The sequence below is a fragment of the Podarcis liolepis genome, assembly GCF_965112155.1.
Source record: "Podarcis liolepis genome assembly, chromosome: 12".
Taxonomy (NCBI): domain Eukaryota; kingdom Metazoa; phylum Chordata; class Lepidosauria; order Squamata; family Lacertidae; genus Podarcis; species Podarcis liolepis.
Genome location: NC_139563.1, coordinates 57,287,361 through 57,304,545, shown reverse-complemented (window position 1 = coordinate 57,304,545; position 17,185 = coordinate 57,287,361). Strand labels below are relative to the sequence as shown.

The following is a 17,185-nucleotide window of genomic DNA, read 5'->3' as shown; positions in this document are numbered from 1 at the left end:
CCGTTGTGGTACAGACAGAGGGGGAAAAGTTTGGGGGGTGAGGGGGGGCTAAGAAATAGAGACGTATGGTGCGGTAACATGAGCACAACCGCAAATCAGCTTAAGAGAAAACACTGATTAATACTGGCAAGAGATAAAATTGTAACACAAATGTTTCTATGGGGTTAGTGCAGCAATGTGGTCCTGCCATGAAATAACATATAAACGTGGCCCTGAGAGAGACTTAGTATGTGTGTGTGTGTGTGTGTGTGTGTGTGTGTGTGTGTGTATTACACTATACAACCCCCTGGACGGTTAAGTCCAGCTAAAGGTGACTGTGGGATACAGCGCTCACCTCAATTCAGGCCAAGGGAGCTGGCATTTGTCCACAGACAGCTTTCCGGGTCATGTGGACAGCATGACTAAACTGCTTCTGGCGTAATGGAAGCCAGAGTGCTGCAGCAGTACCTATTTAACTACCTGCACTGGTACGCTTTTGAACTGCTAGGTTGGCAGGAGCTGGACAGAGCAACAGAAGTTCAACCCATCATGGGGATTTATACCGCCGACCTTCTGATTGGCAAGCCTAAGAGGCTCAGTGATTTAGACCACAACGCCACCACGTCCCTAATAATACACTATGGACTAGGGCTAAAGCAAAGCATGGAAGAGACAGAGGAAATTTGCTTATGAGAGAGGAAGAGGAAAATGAGAAAGTTACAGTGTGCTACCGCTCTCCTGTTGGCTAGAAGACTGGGCATGCTACACCTGCAAATGGCCACGTGGCTAGTACCTGTCAAGTAAATGCTGGCACTCGATCTAATTAAGAAAACAAGCGGTATCTAATGGGTACGGCCATTTTTCAGCTATACCAGCTAAACACAGTCTTGCAGATATATAGCTACGCCAAACCAAACTGGCATCTTCCACATCCTGGAATGTTTGGCACTTTAGCAAAGCACTGAAGTTAAATCTTCCTTATTTGGACACAGTTTATATTGCTCATTAATCTGACCTCCCAACTGTATACATACTGGGTTTGTCACACTGCGCTGAAGGAAACATTCTCACCCACCCATTCTCAAGCCTCTGCAGGGAACAGATTTACAGAAGCACTTTTGTTACATAATCTCTGTTTTACATAATCTGTACCGTGCAAATCTCCTTACACAACATTAAATACAACGAGGGAGGGACGGTTGTTTAAAATAACTGTGCCACTCTACTAAATGTACAGTCTGAGTCTTCAATAAAGGATGTGGCTTTTGATCTGGAAAAATACTGATGGAAAGCCATGATTTGTGTCACCTCAGACTTGTATATTACTTGTCTCAGTTCCACAGTGGCAGAAATGCATCTTGGCACTATGCTGAAAACTACGCCAGCTTGAAGAGGGGGGAATTCTGTTTTAACTTCCTGCTTCCACAGAACACCTATGAGGCACGGAATCACCTCATTCTCTGTCTTTGAATCCCTCCTCAAAACCCACCTTTTCTGCAAATCCTTTGCCATAAGGCCTTAGCTCTCTTCCCTACAGAATCTGGTCTGAAGATTTGTAACTGTATTTGCATATATTCTTCCATCTTCCTTTCTCTGTTGTCTCTGTCAGTGTTTACACTGAGAGCTTATTGAGGCAGGAGGTGGTTACATCGCTCTATAAAACAATGTATAAAACAATGGCAGTTTTATACTTCAGTCTCCCCCAAATCAGACAGAACTCTCATTAGTATTTTCCCTACTAGTCCCAACATGTAATCCAAAAGGTAAAGAGGGAAAGTTTTATTGGATCTATTATTACATTTTCTGCAAAATGTTGAAACTGAGCTTCACAATGAGAAACAATTAGCAAGAGCAAGATAATAAAACTGCACCACTGTGACTACAATATTTTGCCTTTATCAATGCTACTGTGTTCTTCCATGCATCTGTGATGCTTATTTAGATAGATGACATTTAGATAGAGAGCATGTTCATTTCTGCAGTTCAACAACCAAATAAGCATAGGCATCTCAGGTAAAGGAACAGGTTTTAAATACACCATTATTTTCCTTGCCAGACATGCAAATGAGATACACATCCTTATACAATACAAAGGAGCTCTGGGGCCAAATAGTATCTTCTATGAACTACTAAATGAAACTAAGACTAAGGAGACTTGAGCAACAAAAACACAAAGGAGACTTGCAACAAAATGCCAGTGTGGAGTGCGCCTTCCCTCTCTTCCAGGCAGCCAGCCAGCCGGCCATGCCCTCTTCCAGGGCACATGATTCTGCTCCCCTCCCCTCTTGGTTTCCTGCCTCCCTGCCTCCCAATAGTCCCAACAGTCAGACAGCATCCCATGGCCTATACAGATAACCAAGGGCAAATGAAGAGAGAAAGAAACTGGGGGAAAGGGTCTAGAATTTCAGGAAGAACAAGCTTCACATTTGGGCATGAAGTGTAATGAATTATTTTATTTAGCCAGTCTGCTGATGAGTATAGCAGGGTGCTAAAAGTAATATGCATTAATAAATCTTGACACCACTAAAAGTTGGAACTGCATTCTAGCAATTAGATATTGTGAACTAGGAACTTGATTAACTTGATTAACTAACTTGATTAAGACATGCACTTCAGAATTTTCGCTGTGGCCAGAATATGCCCTGGAGTCAAGGATCACCTGACCACCTGAGTCCCTTCTTTGTGTGCCTCCTCCATGAGAGGCCTGGAGGGTGGCAACCATGAGAAGGGGCCTTTTCTGCAGTGGCTCCCTGCTTGTGGAATGTTCTCCCCAGAGAGGCTCACCTGGCACCTTCATTGCATATCTTTAGGCACCAGCCAAAAACATTTCTCTATAACCAGGGCCTTCAGCTGATTAAACAATCTATGGCCTTTTAAATGTGTTCTTGAGGGGTGGGGGGTTATTGGTTTTTGTTCTTGTTTTTCTTATGTATTTTGTATTCTTATCTTGTGAATCACCCTGAGACCTGCAGATGAAGGACAGTATACAAATTTATTTAAAATTAGTAAGTCCATTATCAAAGGAGAAGCCAGATGAACCTAGAGCTGGCTCTAAGGTTTTGAGGCCCCTCCCAAGGCAAGGCCCATAAACTGAGAGAGTGGCCCAGACTCCCCTTGCATGAGACTCACCCTATCTGGTCCATATCATGTCCTCTACCTTGAACACATCCCGCAAGCTGTCTGCACATGAAAGACTTCACTAGAGGAGGACACGCACTCATCTTAAACTGAGTGCTTGGTAGTTAGAAGAAGCAGCACACAGTCTTGCACTGCCTCCATTTTACTTGAGCAAAGTCCCTTTCTGACTGCTGAGCATTGGCAAAAACATAGCCATACTGACCTCAAGAACTAGCCCAGAAAGATGGTTCTATGACTGGATGGAATTTCATAAGACATTAAAAGAAATGTAATCAATAAAGACAAGGCATTGGCAATGCTACAAAAATAATGACTATGGAAACAGTAGAATGACTGCCCAAATCTAATTGCGCAGGTAGCCTCTGCGTGTCTTCCTTCCCCTCCACACACTTTCTCTCAAGTAAATTGCTCCACTCTAAAGCTACTCATGCGTTCAATTTCCATGTAATCAGGTTTAATCAACATTTCTACAGTGTACTAAGATTTCTGCATGAAATATATTACAAATGTACGTTATTTCTAGCTTAAACGTTTAGCGTACCCATAATAATCTATCAGCTGTGATAGAAGAATAAACTGACCCATTAACTCATTGATGCACTTCAATAAAGCTACAGCCACAAAAACGGAATTAAGGAGATTGAATCCAGGGTAAAGTAAGAGCTACAAGAAAACTAGAATACTTAGCAGACTTACCATCGCCACTAATTTAGGATTGCCTGAGCTTTTTTTGGCAAAGTTGTTGCTTTTTTTTTTAGTTTTGCCCAAAGTTATTGAGGGAAATCAGTAAAAATGACAATGGGTTGCCATATGTATGTCTGGGAAATTCCGGAAACATGGCAACCCTCCAACCAAAAAAAATAAATCCATTGTTACTGAAATGTTTGGATCAGTTATTTTGCAGAATCTTTTCCAAACCCACAACTTTTTTTTTTTCATTTTTCAGTTTATATACACCAAATTTCACCCTAAGCCACCTTCATCTTATCTTTGATAATTAAAAACGTTTGACATGCAGTTGACTGGAAATGTGAGGTGATGCTTGTGTGTTGCTTTCTTCCACTTATTACTACTAGGTAGGAGGCTGACCAGGCATGCAAAAGGCCTTTAGGCCTTCTGTGCCTTCTGGGGAAAACTCATCAGAAAATATTGATAAACCACCTCTTTAGCTGAAGTAAATCAAGTGAACATTCAATTTAATCTTTTCTGCCTTCACAATTTTTTTCTTCACAAGCACAGAGACTGATTCAGTGTTGCCCTCTTTTCATTGGTATCTACAGTTCTGAAAATATATGCAGATGTGCATTTCCAAAATCTTGGTGATGGCAATGTTTGAAAGTAAAATGAATCTAGTGCATTTTCATTCCCCCACCAGCAAAGAGGCCGGCCGGTTTGACATACTGTAGCTCTCGCCATTTCCAAAAGAGCAAGACTCCATTTCAGAAATCAGCAGAGCCCAGCTGCTTTGGTTGGGAGGTGTATTTCCTTCTACATCACCTAGGCAACCAAACACTTGGTCTCCTGCTCTCTGTATTGCCAATATAGGGGCTGTCCCTTCCTGTTTGAGCATTCTTAACCATTACTAATTTCTGGCCATTACCTCTTCCTGTAACAATTACCTCTTCCTGTAAGCATTCGTTTTAATTAGAATGAACAATGGAACAGGTTATAATGGAACAATTATCAGCCTGGATAACTCCATTGATTAGAGCAGGCTTCCTCAACCTCGGCCCTCCAGATGTTTTGAGACTACAGTTCCCTTCATCCCTGGCCACTGGTCCTGCTAGCTAGGGATCATAAGAGTTGTAGGCAAAAACATCTGGAGGGCCGAGGTTGAGGAAGCCTGGGTTAGAGCATAGTGCTGATAACGCCAAGGTCGCAGGATCGATCCCTGTAGGAGACAGCTGCCTATTCCTGACTAGATGATCCTCAGGGTCCCTTCCAACTCTGTGATTCTAGGTGGAAAGCATTGGGCCTTAAGAACTTGCTCCCTCTCCCATTTGGCCTTCAAAGCCATAACAGAGGCATGGGTTAAGCAAGATGGCGAGTGCAGCAGCCGTGCTGAGCTCACAGGGACCGCCAAGACCAACAGGGTACTCTGGCTGGTCCCCACACCGCCAACACCAATACTGCCACAAGCAGGGGGGAGCCAGGGGGGCCCAACGTGAAGGTTGAGAGGGCTGTGTGGAGCCCCCAACCCCCGATGACCTCAGCTCCACCAGGACTGGGATCGCCCCATACGTGATCCAGCAGAGCTCGGCGGAGCCCTCCCCCCAGCTGAACACTCACCAACCTCCACCACCACAGCTGCTGCTGCAGCCATGGAGAGAGAGGTAGGAGGGGACCAGGAGAGCCAGGGAGGCCGCATGAAAGTGTGCAGCCCAGTCCAAACCTGGCCCCAGCCCGACATCTCTGGTGACCAGCGAAAGGGAAGCGGGAAGGGGCCCATTGGGGAGCTGCGCAAAGGGAGTCGCCTGGGAGAAGGCGGGCGCTGGGCAGGCCCTCCCCTGCTGGCGGATGGAAACGGACACAGGATCCAAAAAAATTCTTTTCTTAATTAAAAAATATATTTTAAATACATTATTCATTCATTCATTCATTCTAACTCTCAAGAATTAAAATGACGGTGCCCATAAAGAGGCCCTAAACCAACACAGGCCACTTCCTGGGACCATAGCTTCAGTCCTGATCCCTCTACTTTTTATTTATTTTTATTTTATTTTAATTAAATAGGGGAGAAATCGGACAGTCTTTTTCTCCCTCCCTCCCTGCCCTTCCATTATTATCATCACCTCTTTCCCCCCCAAAAAACTTTTTATTCCACTTTATTGTTATTGGTATTATTTTTCCTTCTTTCTCTTTCCTTTTTCTCTTTAAAGTGTACAGTGGTGCCTCGCAAGACGAAAAGAATCCGTTCTGTGATTCTCTTCGTCTAGTGGTTTTTCCGTCTTGCGAAGCAAGCCCATTGACGGATTAGCGGATTAGCGCTATTAGCGGCTTATCTGCTGATCGGATCAGCTGATAAGCGGCTTAGCGGCTTAGAAAAAGGGGGGAAGGAAAAAAACCCGCAGGAACTCGCAAGACATTTTCGTCTTGCGAAGCAAGCCCATAGGAGATTCGTTTTGCGAAGCACCTCCAAAACGGAAAACTCTTTCGTCTAGCGAGTTTTCCGTCTTGCGAGGCATTCGTCTTGCGGGGCACCACTGTATATATCTCTATCTATCTATCTATCTATCTATCTATCTATCTATCTATCCTAAATAAGTAAATAATAATCCCCCCTCTCAAAAGAGTTTTCTATATACTTTTTATTTTATATATAGATAAATAAACATATAGATATAGATATATAAAAAAACTTTCAGATACCACCACCTCAACATCTTCAGTTTTCTTCTTCTTTTTCTTCTTTCTTAACTCCTAAACTCTCTACTCTTTCCATCCCCCTCCTTCTTCTCTCTTTTCTTTTCTCTCCTTCCCCCTAATAATAATAATAATAATAATAATAATAATAATAATAATAAATTACATACCTACCTACATACATATATCTCCCCATCTACTTTCAATAGTACCCCCCCTTTTGTGGTCTTTTACCTCATACTATAACTTGAATCACCACTGCATTTTTTTATCATTACTATTACTAATTGCCCCCTTTATTTTTCTTTTTTATTTCCCTCTGCTTTCCCTTTCCTCCCCCCTTCTTTCCCCTTTTTGTTTTTTTTGAATACAACCTTGCCAGCCTTTAATTTTTAACTTTTTACTACGAAGCCCTAACCCCCTTCCCACCCTTAACTGGACCCTACTCCCTCATTTGTGGTATGAGTGTGTAGGTGTGTGTGTATCCACAAACAACCCCTTCAACACACATCCTCCCTCTGGCCCCACCCCATGGGTCTCTTGCATCTCTGCTTGTTAATCCCTTTATGTCAACTCTTGGTCTGTTGGTCTGCTTGTCTGTCTGCTTGTCTGATACCCGCTTCACCAACACAGCTGAGGCAACTACAGTGACCCTTAAAACACAGCCCAGACGTGACAAAATGGCAGCCTAATCCTGACACTCTGCAAAAGCCACCAGTCTACTGCATCTGTTCAACTCAGCAACTCAACAACATCTAGGAACCATCACCACCAAAACTCCTAACTACAACACACTCCGCTCCAAAAGGACACCACACACATCTCAAACCAAGGCCACCAGAGAGACTGAGATAGCACCAACCAGGGAGATGGTGAACAGCACTGAGACCACAACATCCCCCCAGGATGACAACAACCCAACAACAAAACGGGCCCTGAGGAAAATGGAACAAAGACTAGCAGAACTACTGAAGAACACAGTGACTCAGCAACCTGACCTCCTAAGTGGAAACCCTCACTAGGAGGATCTCCACTCTAGAAAATAAAAACCAAATGCAAGAAAGACTAATAGAGTGGTACTGAGAGGCTCTAAACACACATGTGAAAAATGAATTGGCTGAACTGGTAAGCCACCTGGAAACAAAGCACATAAATGAGAACTAAATAAGCAGACCTCGAAGATCGCAGTAGACATTGCAACATCCGCTTCCGCAACTTCCCCGAAAAAGGACAAAACCCAGCAGACCTCATTGTATGCTGGCTAAAAACTATGATTCAAAGAACCCCTGATGCCCTACATGACCCACCTATTCAACAACATCATAAAAGGAGGCCATTCCTAAAACCTAGACCTCCTCCAAGATAGTCTCTATGCCAAAACCACTCAAAGACAGCCTCAGTAGAATCATACTGCCCAATCTCATTAATAAACCAAGACTACAAGATATTCACATCAATCTTGGCTAACCGCCTAAAAAAATTCCTACACAAATTAAATAGCCCTGGACCAGATGGGCTTCATCTCTGGTCGTTATATAACAGACCTTATCAGGAAACTACCAAATCTGATCAAACACAGCAAGGCAACTAAACTCCCACTGACAATTATGTCCCTAGACATCCTCAAAGCTTTTGATTGCCTAGAATGGAAATACCTACTAGCAGTACTAACTAACATAAAATTTGGTCCCAACTTCTTACAAACCCTCAAACAATCTACTCCCGAGCCTCAGCAAAATGCAGGACTAACAGCTTAAATACCATAGCAATCCAAAGAGGCACAAAACAAGGATGCCCACTATCTCCCTTCCTATTCACCCTGGCTCTGGAACCTCTAGCAATCTGAATCTGAGCAGCCACAGACATCAAGGGAGTGGAAATAAAAGGCAGAACCTATAAATTAGGGGACTTTGAGGACGACCTGATGGTCACAACACCAGACTCCAAAAATACAGCAACCTTCCTAATCAGAGAACTCAACACATTCGCAATGGTGTCGGGCCTACAAGTAAATTTTGCAAATTCTGAGGCTATGTGTTTCAGTACCCTGCTCCTTCATATCCAAAAAGAATTCGCCAACATCACCAAGATAAAACTTTGCTGCCCCAAATTCAGATACCTAGGGGTACAAATAACCAGAAACCTCAACAAACTATACCTCCACAATTACAACCCCCTGTGATGACAAAGCAATAAAGATTTGAGGAGATTGTACAATATCAACTTCACTCTCGGACAAAATAGCCATGATCAAAATGACCACCCTCCCAAAATTAACCTACATATTCCAAACCCTCACAATCTGGATTCCCCCAGCCCAACTCCACAAAAAATCAAGAATAAACCCCAAATCCACCAACCAAGTGAGCCACATAATCCCGTACATTCTAGAAGATGAGACAAAACAATGGGTACACTTGGAGAGAGACATAATCGGAAATACCTCTACCACAGCATACCCATTCCTCCCAAACAGCCTAAGGGAAAACCCCACAACACTAAACAGGTTCACACAGACCATGTTAAATAATGGAAGGAAGAAGCAGGTAAACTGTCCACAACCCCATCCCCACTAATTCCCTTGGTATACCAACCACTACTCCACCACGCAGCACAAAACCTCCAGATAAAACTTGGCAAGCCAAAGGCTTATTCTGCCTAGCAGACTTCTACATGAGAAGACAGGCTCCAGCAGACTGAGTGGATGAGACCAAGAGGGGGTCCAACAGTCAAGAAGCCGGCTTCTGCATGTGCTGTAGACAGAAATGAGGGGCAGATAGGGCTTGTCAGCCTGGGAAGGTAGCCCATCTAGGAGAAGGAAAACTCATCCTAAACCTTCGCTACCTTGTAGCTATACTCATTTATGATGAAGGCTTTGGGAGTAAACCCCAAGGAAAAAATCCATCCCTCCTGCCTTGCAGGACATCTTTGGGAGAAGAAAAAGCTATGGAGTAAACCCTACTTAAATGCAGAGTTGGAGTCCCAAGGGCAGTTGGATGGTGTCTTGTATGCAGTGTTAGAAACTCAGATATATAAGTTAGGCACCAAATTGGTCCTTAAACCAGAGTTGCAGTCATCAAAGTGGCTGCCATTTTGGGGTAAGACAGTTCTAAAGTCTTATTTTTCAAATGATGGACTGACTGTTGATTGATGGTCAGTTAAACATCTGGCAAATTCAGGTGACAACCTTGAGCTAGGTTAACAGCTCTGAGAACTTAAAGAAGAACTTAAAAGATCCAGGGACAGTCCACATATATATTGGCCTGTTTCCACCTCTTTTTCTTAATGGTGCCTGCTCAGGCTACACAGAAAAAGCATTTTGGTTCCTAAAATTCATTCTGATTGTGCATATAACACATTCTACAGGATGGGGTATTAATGTCCAAAAACAGTCCAGATCCAATGATCCCTAGGCATAGACCTCCAGGTGGTGGAGGTATCACACGCCATCCTGGCATCTTCACTTGGTCACAAGTGGCCAAAAGCCAGGTGCAAAAATGCACCTCGTGCCTGGCTAATTTTGAACACTGCTTGTATGCCTCTTTCTGGCAACTTTTGCAGTCAAGTTGGTGCCAAATATATTGCTTTCCTTTCCTTTGAAGTACATCAGCAAGGCTGAGAGGGAGGTATTTTCGTCGGGGCAGCCCAGGAGCCCAGGCTCCAGCTCCAGAGAGGTCTCTTTGGTGCTGCAAATACAGCAAACCCTTCCACTGGAGGTAGCACTCTGAGGAAGGCCTCAGCAGATGCCCTTAAGACCCAGAAAGGCTCATATGGGAAGAATATAATGAACATATATACACCACAACCCAGTCAATGATAAATGAGTGTTTGTTTCTTTAAAAGGGGGAGGGAACTAAATTCCAAAAATCCATTATAAAAGAAGGTCTGAGTCTTCCTAGAAGCCAAGCACATTCCCTGAAAACTCCAGGTGTGTTGATGCCCTAAATGCTTAGATCAAAGGAAATTCTGATATAGCAGCCAAAAAAAGCAAAACATGTACATGAAGCATTAACACCCTGTTTATAAAGTCAATTAAAGCTTACAAGGAATACTGCAGGGCTTCTCCTAATGGATTGAACATTGAAAGCTTAATCTTCTATTGTGCCGTCGTGTGGTTTGCTGGGCAATCACTGTTGTACATTCTGATTACGTTCCTTGGGGTGGGGGAAGCAGGGGATGATTGACAGTTATTAAGTTCCTAGTGGACTTTGAGGAGCCTTCGGAGCCAAGCTAAAGTAAATGCTTCCATGGACAGAATATTTATCAGTTTCTCTGTTCTATTACACAGGGAACTTGAGATCAGAAAGATTAGGACTAGAAATACCCTTGTGCATTTCAGAAAAGGGATAAACCACCTCTGATATCTTACACCACCCACCCATATGGACAGCTTCTGCAATGAGAGGAAGTGGGGAAAAGCTACCATTTTTTCCGTGACTTTTCACGCACCTTGCATGTGAAAAGCCACTCAGGTCATATGTGCAAATCCAGTTTCCCATGATAATGATGAAAGAGCTGCAAATTGCTTCTTCCTCCACCCCCATATACACAATACACACATCAAGCTGGCAATACCCCCAGCTCAGAGTTCAAAAAAAATGTGTGCAGTCGATCAATCTAGAAATCTGCACCGTCAAGTGTGTTCATGATCACTCCTTAATATGGAGTGATCCATATGTTTTGATCATTCAATGAACATACAATCTGAAATCCCATAACTAACAGAAAGAATACATTTATGTTCCTGGATACCTCCTATGACAGGGCAAAGGAGGAGTGTAAACACAGTGTTTGCAAAATTACTGGGGAGATTCACCGCCTCATGAATCAATGCAGTTCAATGCTAGGGTAGTTGACCTCTACCTAGGAGCCATTGTGTCAAATCACAGCCTACAAAGAACTTCCTAGAGGTAGTTTCATATATTACAACACAATACAGATCCTGTCAAAATCAAGGGGCATGGGTGAAATACCAGGCTTAAATTTTAAAAATCCTTCCAGCAATACAGTCCTTATGGCTATTCGTCTTTACAGATCAATCAAAGATAAGAGTCCTAAAACAGACAGAACCCATTTACGAAGCTGGAAGAATTCTCCTAAGCCACCCTATGGTTTGAATAGGTGGTGGTGGTGATGGTACTACCTAATCACTGCTTCTATTACGCAAAATTAAGCAGTGCCGAATTTAGGAAAATGCCTTAAGTGCTTTACAAAGGCAAACAGGCCAAAGAGAAGAGACCCAGTCACAAACAATCTAAACCCTCTTTGATTAAAACAAAGCAAAACAGAATGATGATGTAGCCAAAGAAGATTCATGCAAATTACTCTCTCAAACACAGTGAATCTTTCCTGGCATGGCTAAATAAAGGCACCTGAACAGGCAGGCCTTGCAGTGAAAACTTCTTTTCCTATTTTTTCTTTGGATCAACTCGCTGCTCATGAAACAAGGAAGCGCTGCCTCCAGCTTAACTGAGCCAGGATTCAGACAGTTCACCTGCTTGAATGCTGAGGCTGGGCTTTTACTGCGCCAATTCACCATCACCCAGTGGCGCATTCACTGAGTCCTTTGCCCCCTTGCTCCCCCTAAAATCGCCACTCCCTGGGTTTTCTAAGCACCTGTAACTTGACTTGTGACAAGTGTGACAAATAAGAATCTCTCCCAGACACCTAGACGGGTTCCCTCCCCACCCCCCAATATGGAGAGGAGACTGTGAGGCCACCTGGAGTGAGGAAAGTCAGACAGCAGTGGCTCCTCTTACATTACTTCTCCATTCCTGGTGCTCCTCTTTCAACAACACTCTAGTATCTGGATTATAATACAAATATTGGAACACAATGTCCAGTTAGGCCCTGTCACCAAGCTAACTGAGTAGCCGCTCAGTCTTGGATTGTACCAACAGAGCCCATCCATTCTTGATTCTGAAAAATGTGGATAAGAACTGTCTTGGAGTATGTGTAGAGTATATTTCGATCCCTATTTGAGTAGCCACAGCCTGCCCTTACTTACCCAGGGGGTGGGGGTGGGACTTCCCTAGCAGGTAGAAAGCCCTAGGCCTCTCCACTTAAATAAAATAACTACTGAATTTAATCTACCTAACAGGATCACATTTGGGAGGAGGACCCGAAGCAATAATAAGAAAGTACTTTAATGAAAAAGAATAGTAATTATTTTGCAATACAAATGATTCCTGGTGATTAATAAAATTTGTATTATATTTATTTGCAATGCGCAGAAAGCTAGTGATTTCAGATATTTCTCTATACAGTAAATAAAAACTCATAATGGTGAGGATGAGGAAGAAACAAGGCCCGTGCCATCAAAACTGTGTAAAACCTTCACAGCTGATTAAAAATGAAAATGCACCTAAGATGTATCAAATCTGTGTGTCGACATCACATTTAGTTCCCTGCGGAGTTAACATCAGCCGTTAGTAATAAAGGTAAGAGTCCTCAATCCTATCTATGACCATATGCCTTCAAATCTACAAACCAGTTAGGCCTATTTCTCCAGGTCCAATGCATGCAACATTAAAATAAAACGAATTAAAATAAAATAAAAAGGTGTCATGGGAGGCTAGAACCTTGAACTCTCCATGGGCAGAGTGTAAGGCTTAACTGTTTTCCCTAAATCATTTTTCTACTCAAAATCCCTCTCCCAATATATTTTTATCTCCACAGTTAAAAGAAAAAGTGGTCATGGGTCTTATTCCCTGCAGGGGAAGGGGAGCAATTTGGGAGGGGGCATTACTTCCAGGTAAAAGCCCTGAAGGAAAAGGGTTAAGGAAGCAGCCCTGACCCACCTTCACTTTGCTCAAGTTCCCAGCCTCCCTATGGTAGCTTTGCATAAAAAGAGTGTGTCTGTTCTGTGGGAGATTCTGTACACTTACCTGTGAGATCCAGCTGGAGGTGGGAAGCCTGTCTGCAGGCTGGAAGACTGGAAGCCAGGATTTGCACACGACTGAATGCTGCTACTCTGAAGCAGCGCAGCTGGGACAATAATATCGCTTACCATGATCTCAATAGGAATGAGGCTATTCCCTGCCTATGTGATATGGCCTATAATCGTCCGGGTCTCCATTAAATCTCAACAGGGCTTCAGATGTACGTTGTGGATGGCAGAACACTCTCAAACCCCGAGGCTCTATAATGATAGCAGTAGTAATAGCAACCCCTAATAATATAACACTGATCTGCCTTACCTCCAGGAGCAGGAAGAGCAGCAGTAGGATCCCCTGCTGAAAATGGCTCATCTCTCCCTTTCTCCAGCCTCACACGCGCGCGGAAGCAGCAAAGAGCAGCGGCATCTCGCTCCGGCGGGAGGAAAAGGGCAGAGCAGACGAGCCTCCGGGAGAGGAGCGCGCAGGGAGCGGGATCCTCGGCTTCTCCCCGCCCGCCTTTGCTCGGGTGCGAGACCGCGGATTTCCGAAGCCAGCAGAGCAGCGCCTTTCCGAGAAGCGGCGAAGGGGATCCGGGCAGTCCGCCCGCCCTGGCCAGCAGCTGCCGGGTCGCGCCCCTCCGGCTGGGCCGCTGTCCCGGGGCGACGGGAGGCTCTCCGGCCGCGAGCGCCAGGCAGGGCGCACAAAGAGCAGGAGGAGGAGGCGGCGGCCCAGCGGCGGCAGAAGGGCCGGGCGGGGAAGGCCCGCCCCGCCGACTCCGCCTCGCAGCGCCTGCCCGCCTCCGGGGACCGCGCGGCCGCTGCGGGCCGCGAAGAAGCCAGAAGGAGGCCTTGCAGGTCGGGCGGGGAGTCAGGGGTTCCCCTAACCAGCCCAGTCGAGGGAGGATCCCTAACACGGTTTAATTCTAGTAAGAAGTGAAGCAGCCACGTCCTAACTCGCTTGAAAAGGTGCGTTAAAAAAAATACAATTCAAGCCTGAATTCTGCACAGCCTTCCAGGACGTCTTTACAGTAATTGTAAATGGGCACGAGCTGCCTAGTCAACAACACCCAGGCGACAGAAACTGGGAGGAAGAGGCTCCTCTTTCTTACTGCTCTATGTCTTGAGAAGCAGCCGAGTACAGTGGTGCCCCGCAAGAAGAATGCCTCGCAAGACAAAAAACTCGCTAGACAAAAGGTTTTTCCGTTCGCGATTTGCCTCGCAAGACGAATTTCCCCTATGGGCTTGCTTCGCAAGACGAAAACGTCTCGCGACTTTTTTTTCTTTGACTAAAAACAAAGACATGTTTTGTTTATAAAGTTAATTTATTTTCCCTTAAATTTTTGAACTGCTCTTTACAGTATGTGTGACTTTAAAGAGCAGTTAATAAACTGTTGTTGTACCAAATTTGGCTTTGTTTGGACTTTTTTTGACCATAGGAACGCATTAATTGATTTTCAATGCATTCCTATGGGATTTCGTGCTTCGCAAGACGAAAAATTCGCTAGACAACAAAAATTGCGGAACGAATTAATTTCGTCTTGCGGGGCACCACTGTATCTTCTCCTGCTTACCAACCCCGAGAGCAGCCAGAATGAGGTGGAGCCTTGGCTGGAAAGCAAGGGCTTCTGCTTATGTTGGAAGGGGCTTCCACTGAGAAGAAGACATCTGGCAAAGTGAAAGCTAGCTCATAGCACGAGCCCAAATTATTGGAGGGGCTCTGGAAGGCTAGGGGCATTGTAGATGGTAGCCCGAAGCAGGAAATTAGTCATCCCTAATTTGATGGAGGAATTGTATTCTCAGATTTGGTTTATGGCCCTTATGGTTGTCAATTGAAGGAAAGAAAGATTCCAAGGAGAGAGAGAAATATATTTCGAGTGAAATGGTTTTCTAAATATGTTTGGGCCAAAGAGCATGACTGGACTCTATATTTGTGGGAGATTTTCTCTTGTCTACTTGTTTTGTTCTTATGCCTGCTATAATCACATGTCTACGTGTGTGCTTCAAGTTTTTATTTTTTCTTTGCCAGCTTTTCTTTGATATAAGTAACTACTGTATACAACCTTTAGAAGACATATGAAGGCAGCCAGGTATAGGGAAGTTTTTAATGTTTAATAATAATAATAATAATAATAATAATAATAATAATAATACTGTAATAATGTTCTTCTATATGCTGGAAGCCACCCAGAGTGGTTGGGACAACCCAGTCAGATGGGTGTGGTACAAATTGTTGTTTTTGTTGTTAGTCCTAATAAACTGTTCTTTAAAAAAAACACCAAGCCCATCTTAGTATCTTTATTTTCTACTTTCAGGAAGTGTTGTTTGTTTATATAGGTGTGCATTCAAAACCGATGACCTTCATCTCTGTTGCAATGTTATGCTTCAAGTATAGATGTAGCCTTCCTAAATACTATAGTGCTATTCTTCTAGAAAAAGAGGTACCGGAACCCATCACTCAACTAAGCCTGAAATACAATTTGATCAGCGTGAATCTCCAACACTATTCCAATGATAGAAAACAAAAACCATCCCAGAAAATCCTGATCAGAAAGAGGCTGCTTTTTCAATCAAAGGAAGGAAGGGTATGGGGTCAAGTACCTGGGAGAGGGCAACCAAGAAAGATCAAGCACCTGCAGTACACTTCTTCAGCCCACCTTGGTCCTCTATTCCTGATTTCAGTCTCCAAAGGCATTTAAAAATAAAACCACATTTTAAAAAGACAGAAGTGCTCCAACAAGTAAAAAATCTCAAGAGATTCTACCTCTCAAGTGCCCCCTACAAACAGAAACGGAATAGTTAGACCTCTAATCCAGTAATAATATTAATAACTTTATGGTTTCCAAAATTACAAACAATTATAATTACAAAGGTAAAAATAATATAGTTTTAATAATAATATGGGTTTTCTGTTATAAATCCCATCTCGGCTCTGATAGTGCCATAAACTGATTGAACTATCCTGTAGGTAGTCAATTTATAATGACTGCCCAACTGGTATCTTACTGTCCTAGAGTCATTTGCTTTTCCTATCTTCACCAGCAGACTTGACAACAGTAGTCTCCTGGGAGCTGAATAAATATGGCACTGTAAGAAAAACGAGACCTGAGTACTCTCAGGAGGAGTGCTCGCCTTCCGGCGAAACAGGGAGGTGAGTCACCGGGGGATCAGGACTGCCCGTTACCCGAGAGAGATAAAAGGCTGTCGGACCCTGTCCCAGGTTGCGGGAGCAACATTGCTGCTTACTGGAACCTGTCTGAGACCCTGTGCCTGACCTAGCCTGGTTTCCTGTCTTGTGACCTGCCTTGGCCCTGTTGGACTGACTCCTCGCGGAATCCTTGGATTCGGGACTGGATCTGGATCGCGTGCTCGGATTAACCCCTGGGCCCAGCACAGGGGAAATCTGAACTTGGAACTTGCTCCATGTCATGCTGGATGACATGTTCCCTGATAAGTCTGCCTTTAAATATTGTTTGTACCCGCCATGGGTCCTCCTTTCTCACATTTTGCAGTTAGGGAAACTTTTATTTATTTATGATATTTAATATCCCACTCTTCAATATAATTTCTCAGTGTGGCTTTCAGAATAAAATTAAAAAGAGCAACAAAGTTTGCCTGTAATAAATAATAGGCAAAACATAAAAACACCATAATGAGATAAAAACTTGAGGTTTTTGTTTTGTTTGAAAAAAAAACCTCTACAATAATCTAAAAGACCTGGGAAAATGAATAAGTCAAAAAGACAACAAACTCAGCCCTAAATGAACACTTCTGGGGAGAACTTGCAAAGCCAAGGTGCTACCACAAAATAGGCCCTGTCTCTGGCCATTT

At 43.7% G+C, this 17,185-nt stretch overlaps 1 protein-coding gene and 1 long non-coding RNA gene across 3 annotated transcripts in view; one reads left to right on the top strand and one right to left on the bottom strand.

Moving 5' to 3' along the window:
- VOPP1 (VOPP1 WW domain binding protein) overlaps positions 1-14,159 on the bottom strand; it is a 38,170-nt gene extending 24,011 nt beyond the window's left edge. Inside the window, exons 1-2 of one of the 2 annotated variants that reach the window (XM_083468909.1) lie at positions 13,937-14,159; positions 13,680-13,874 (exon numbers count right to left, since the gene is read on the bottom strand). In XM_083468909.1, the coding sequence (XP_083325035.1) occupies positions 13,680-13,730 (51 nt within the window). In that variant the 5' untranslated portion in view covers positions 13,731-13,874; positions 13,937-14,159. Of the gene's footprint in view, positions 1-13,679; positions 13,895-13,936 lie in introns of those variants that run through there. The other variant, XM_083468910.1, reaches the window with a different exon arrangement.
- A 98-nt stretch (positions 14,160-14,257) lies between these two features.
- The window catches only part of LOC310690207, a 48,304-nt gene continuing 45,376 nt past the window's right edge, over positions 14,258-17,185 (top strand). The window contains exon 1 of the long non-coding RNA XR_014517978.1: positions 14,258-14,323. This is a non-coding gene — a long non-coding RNA (uncharacterized lncRNA). The remainder of the gene's footprint in view (positions 14,324-17,185) is intronic.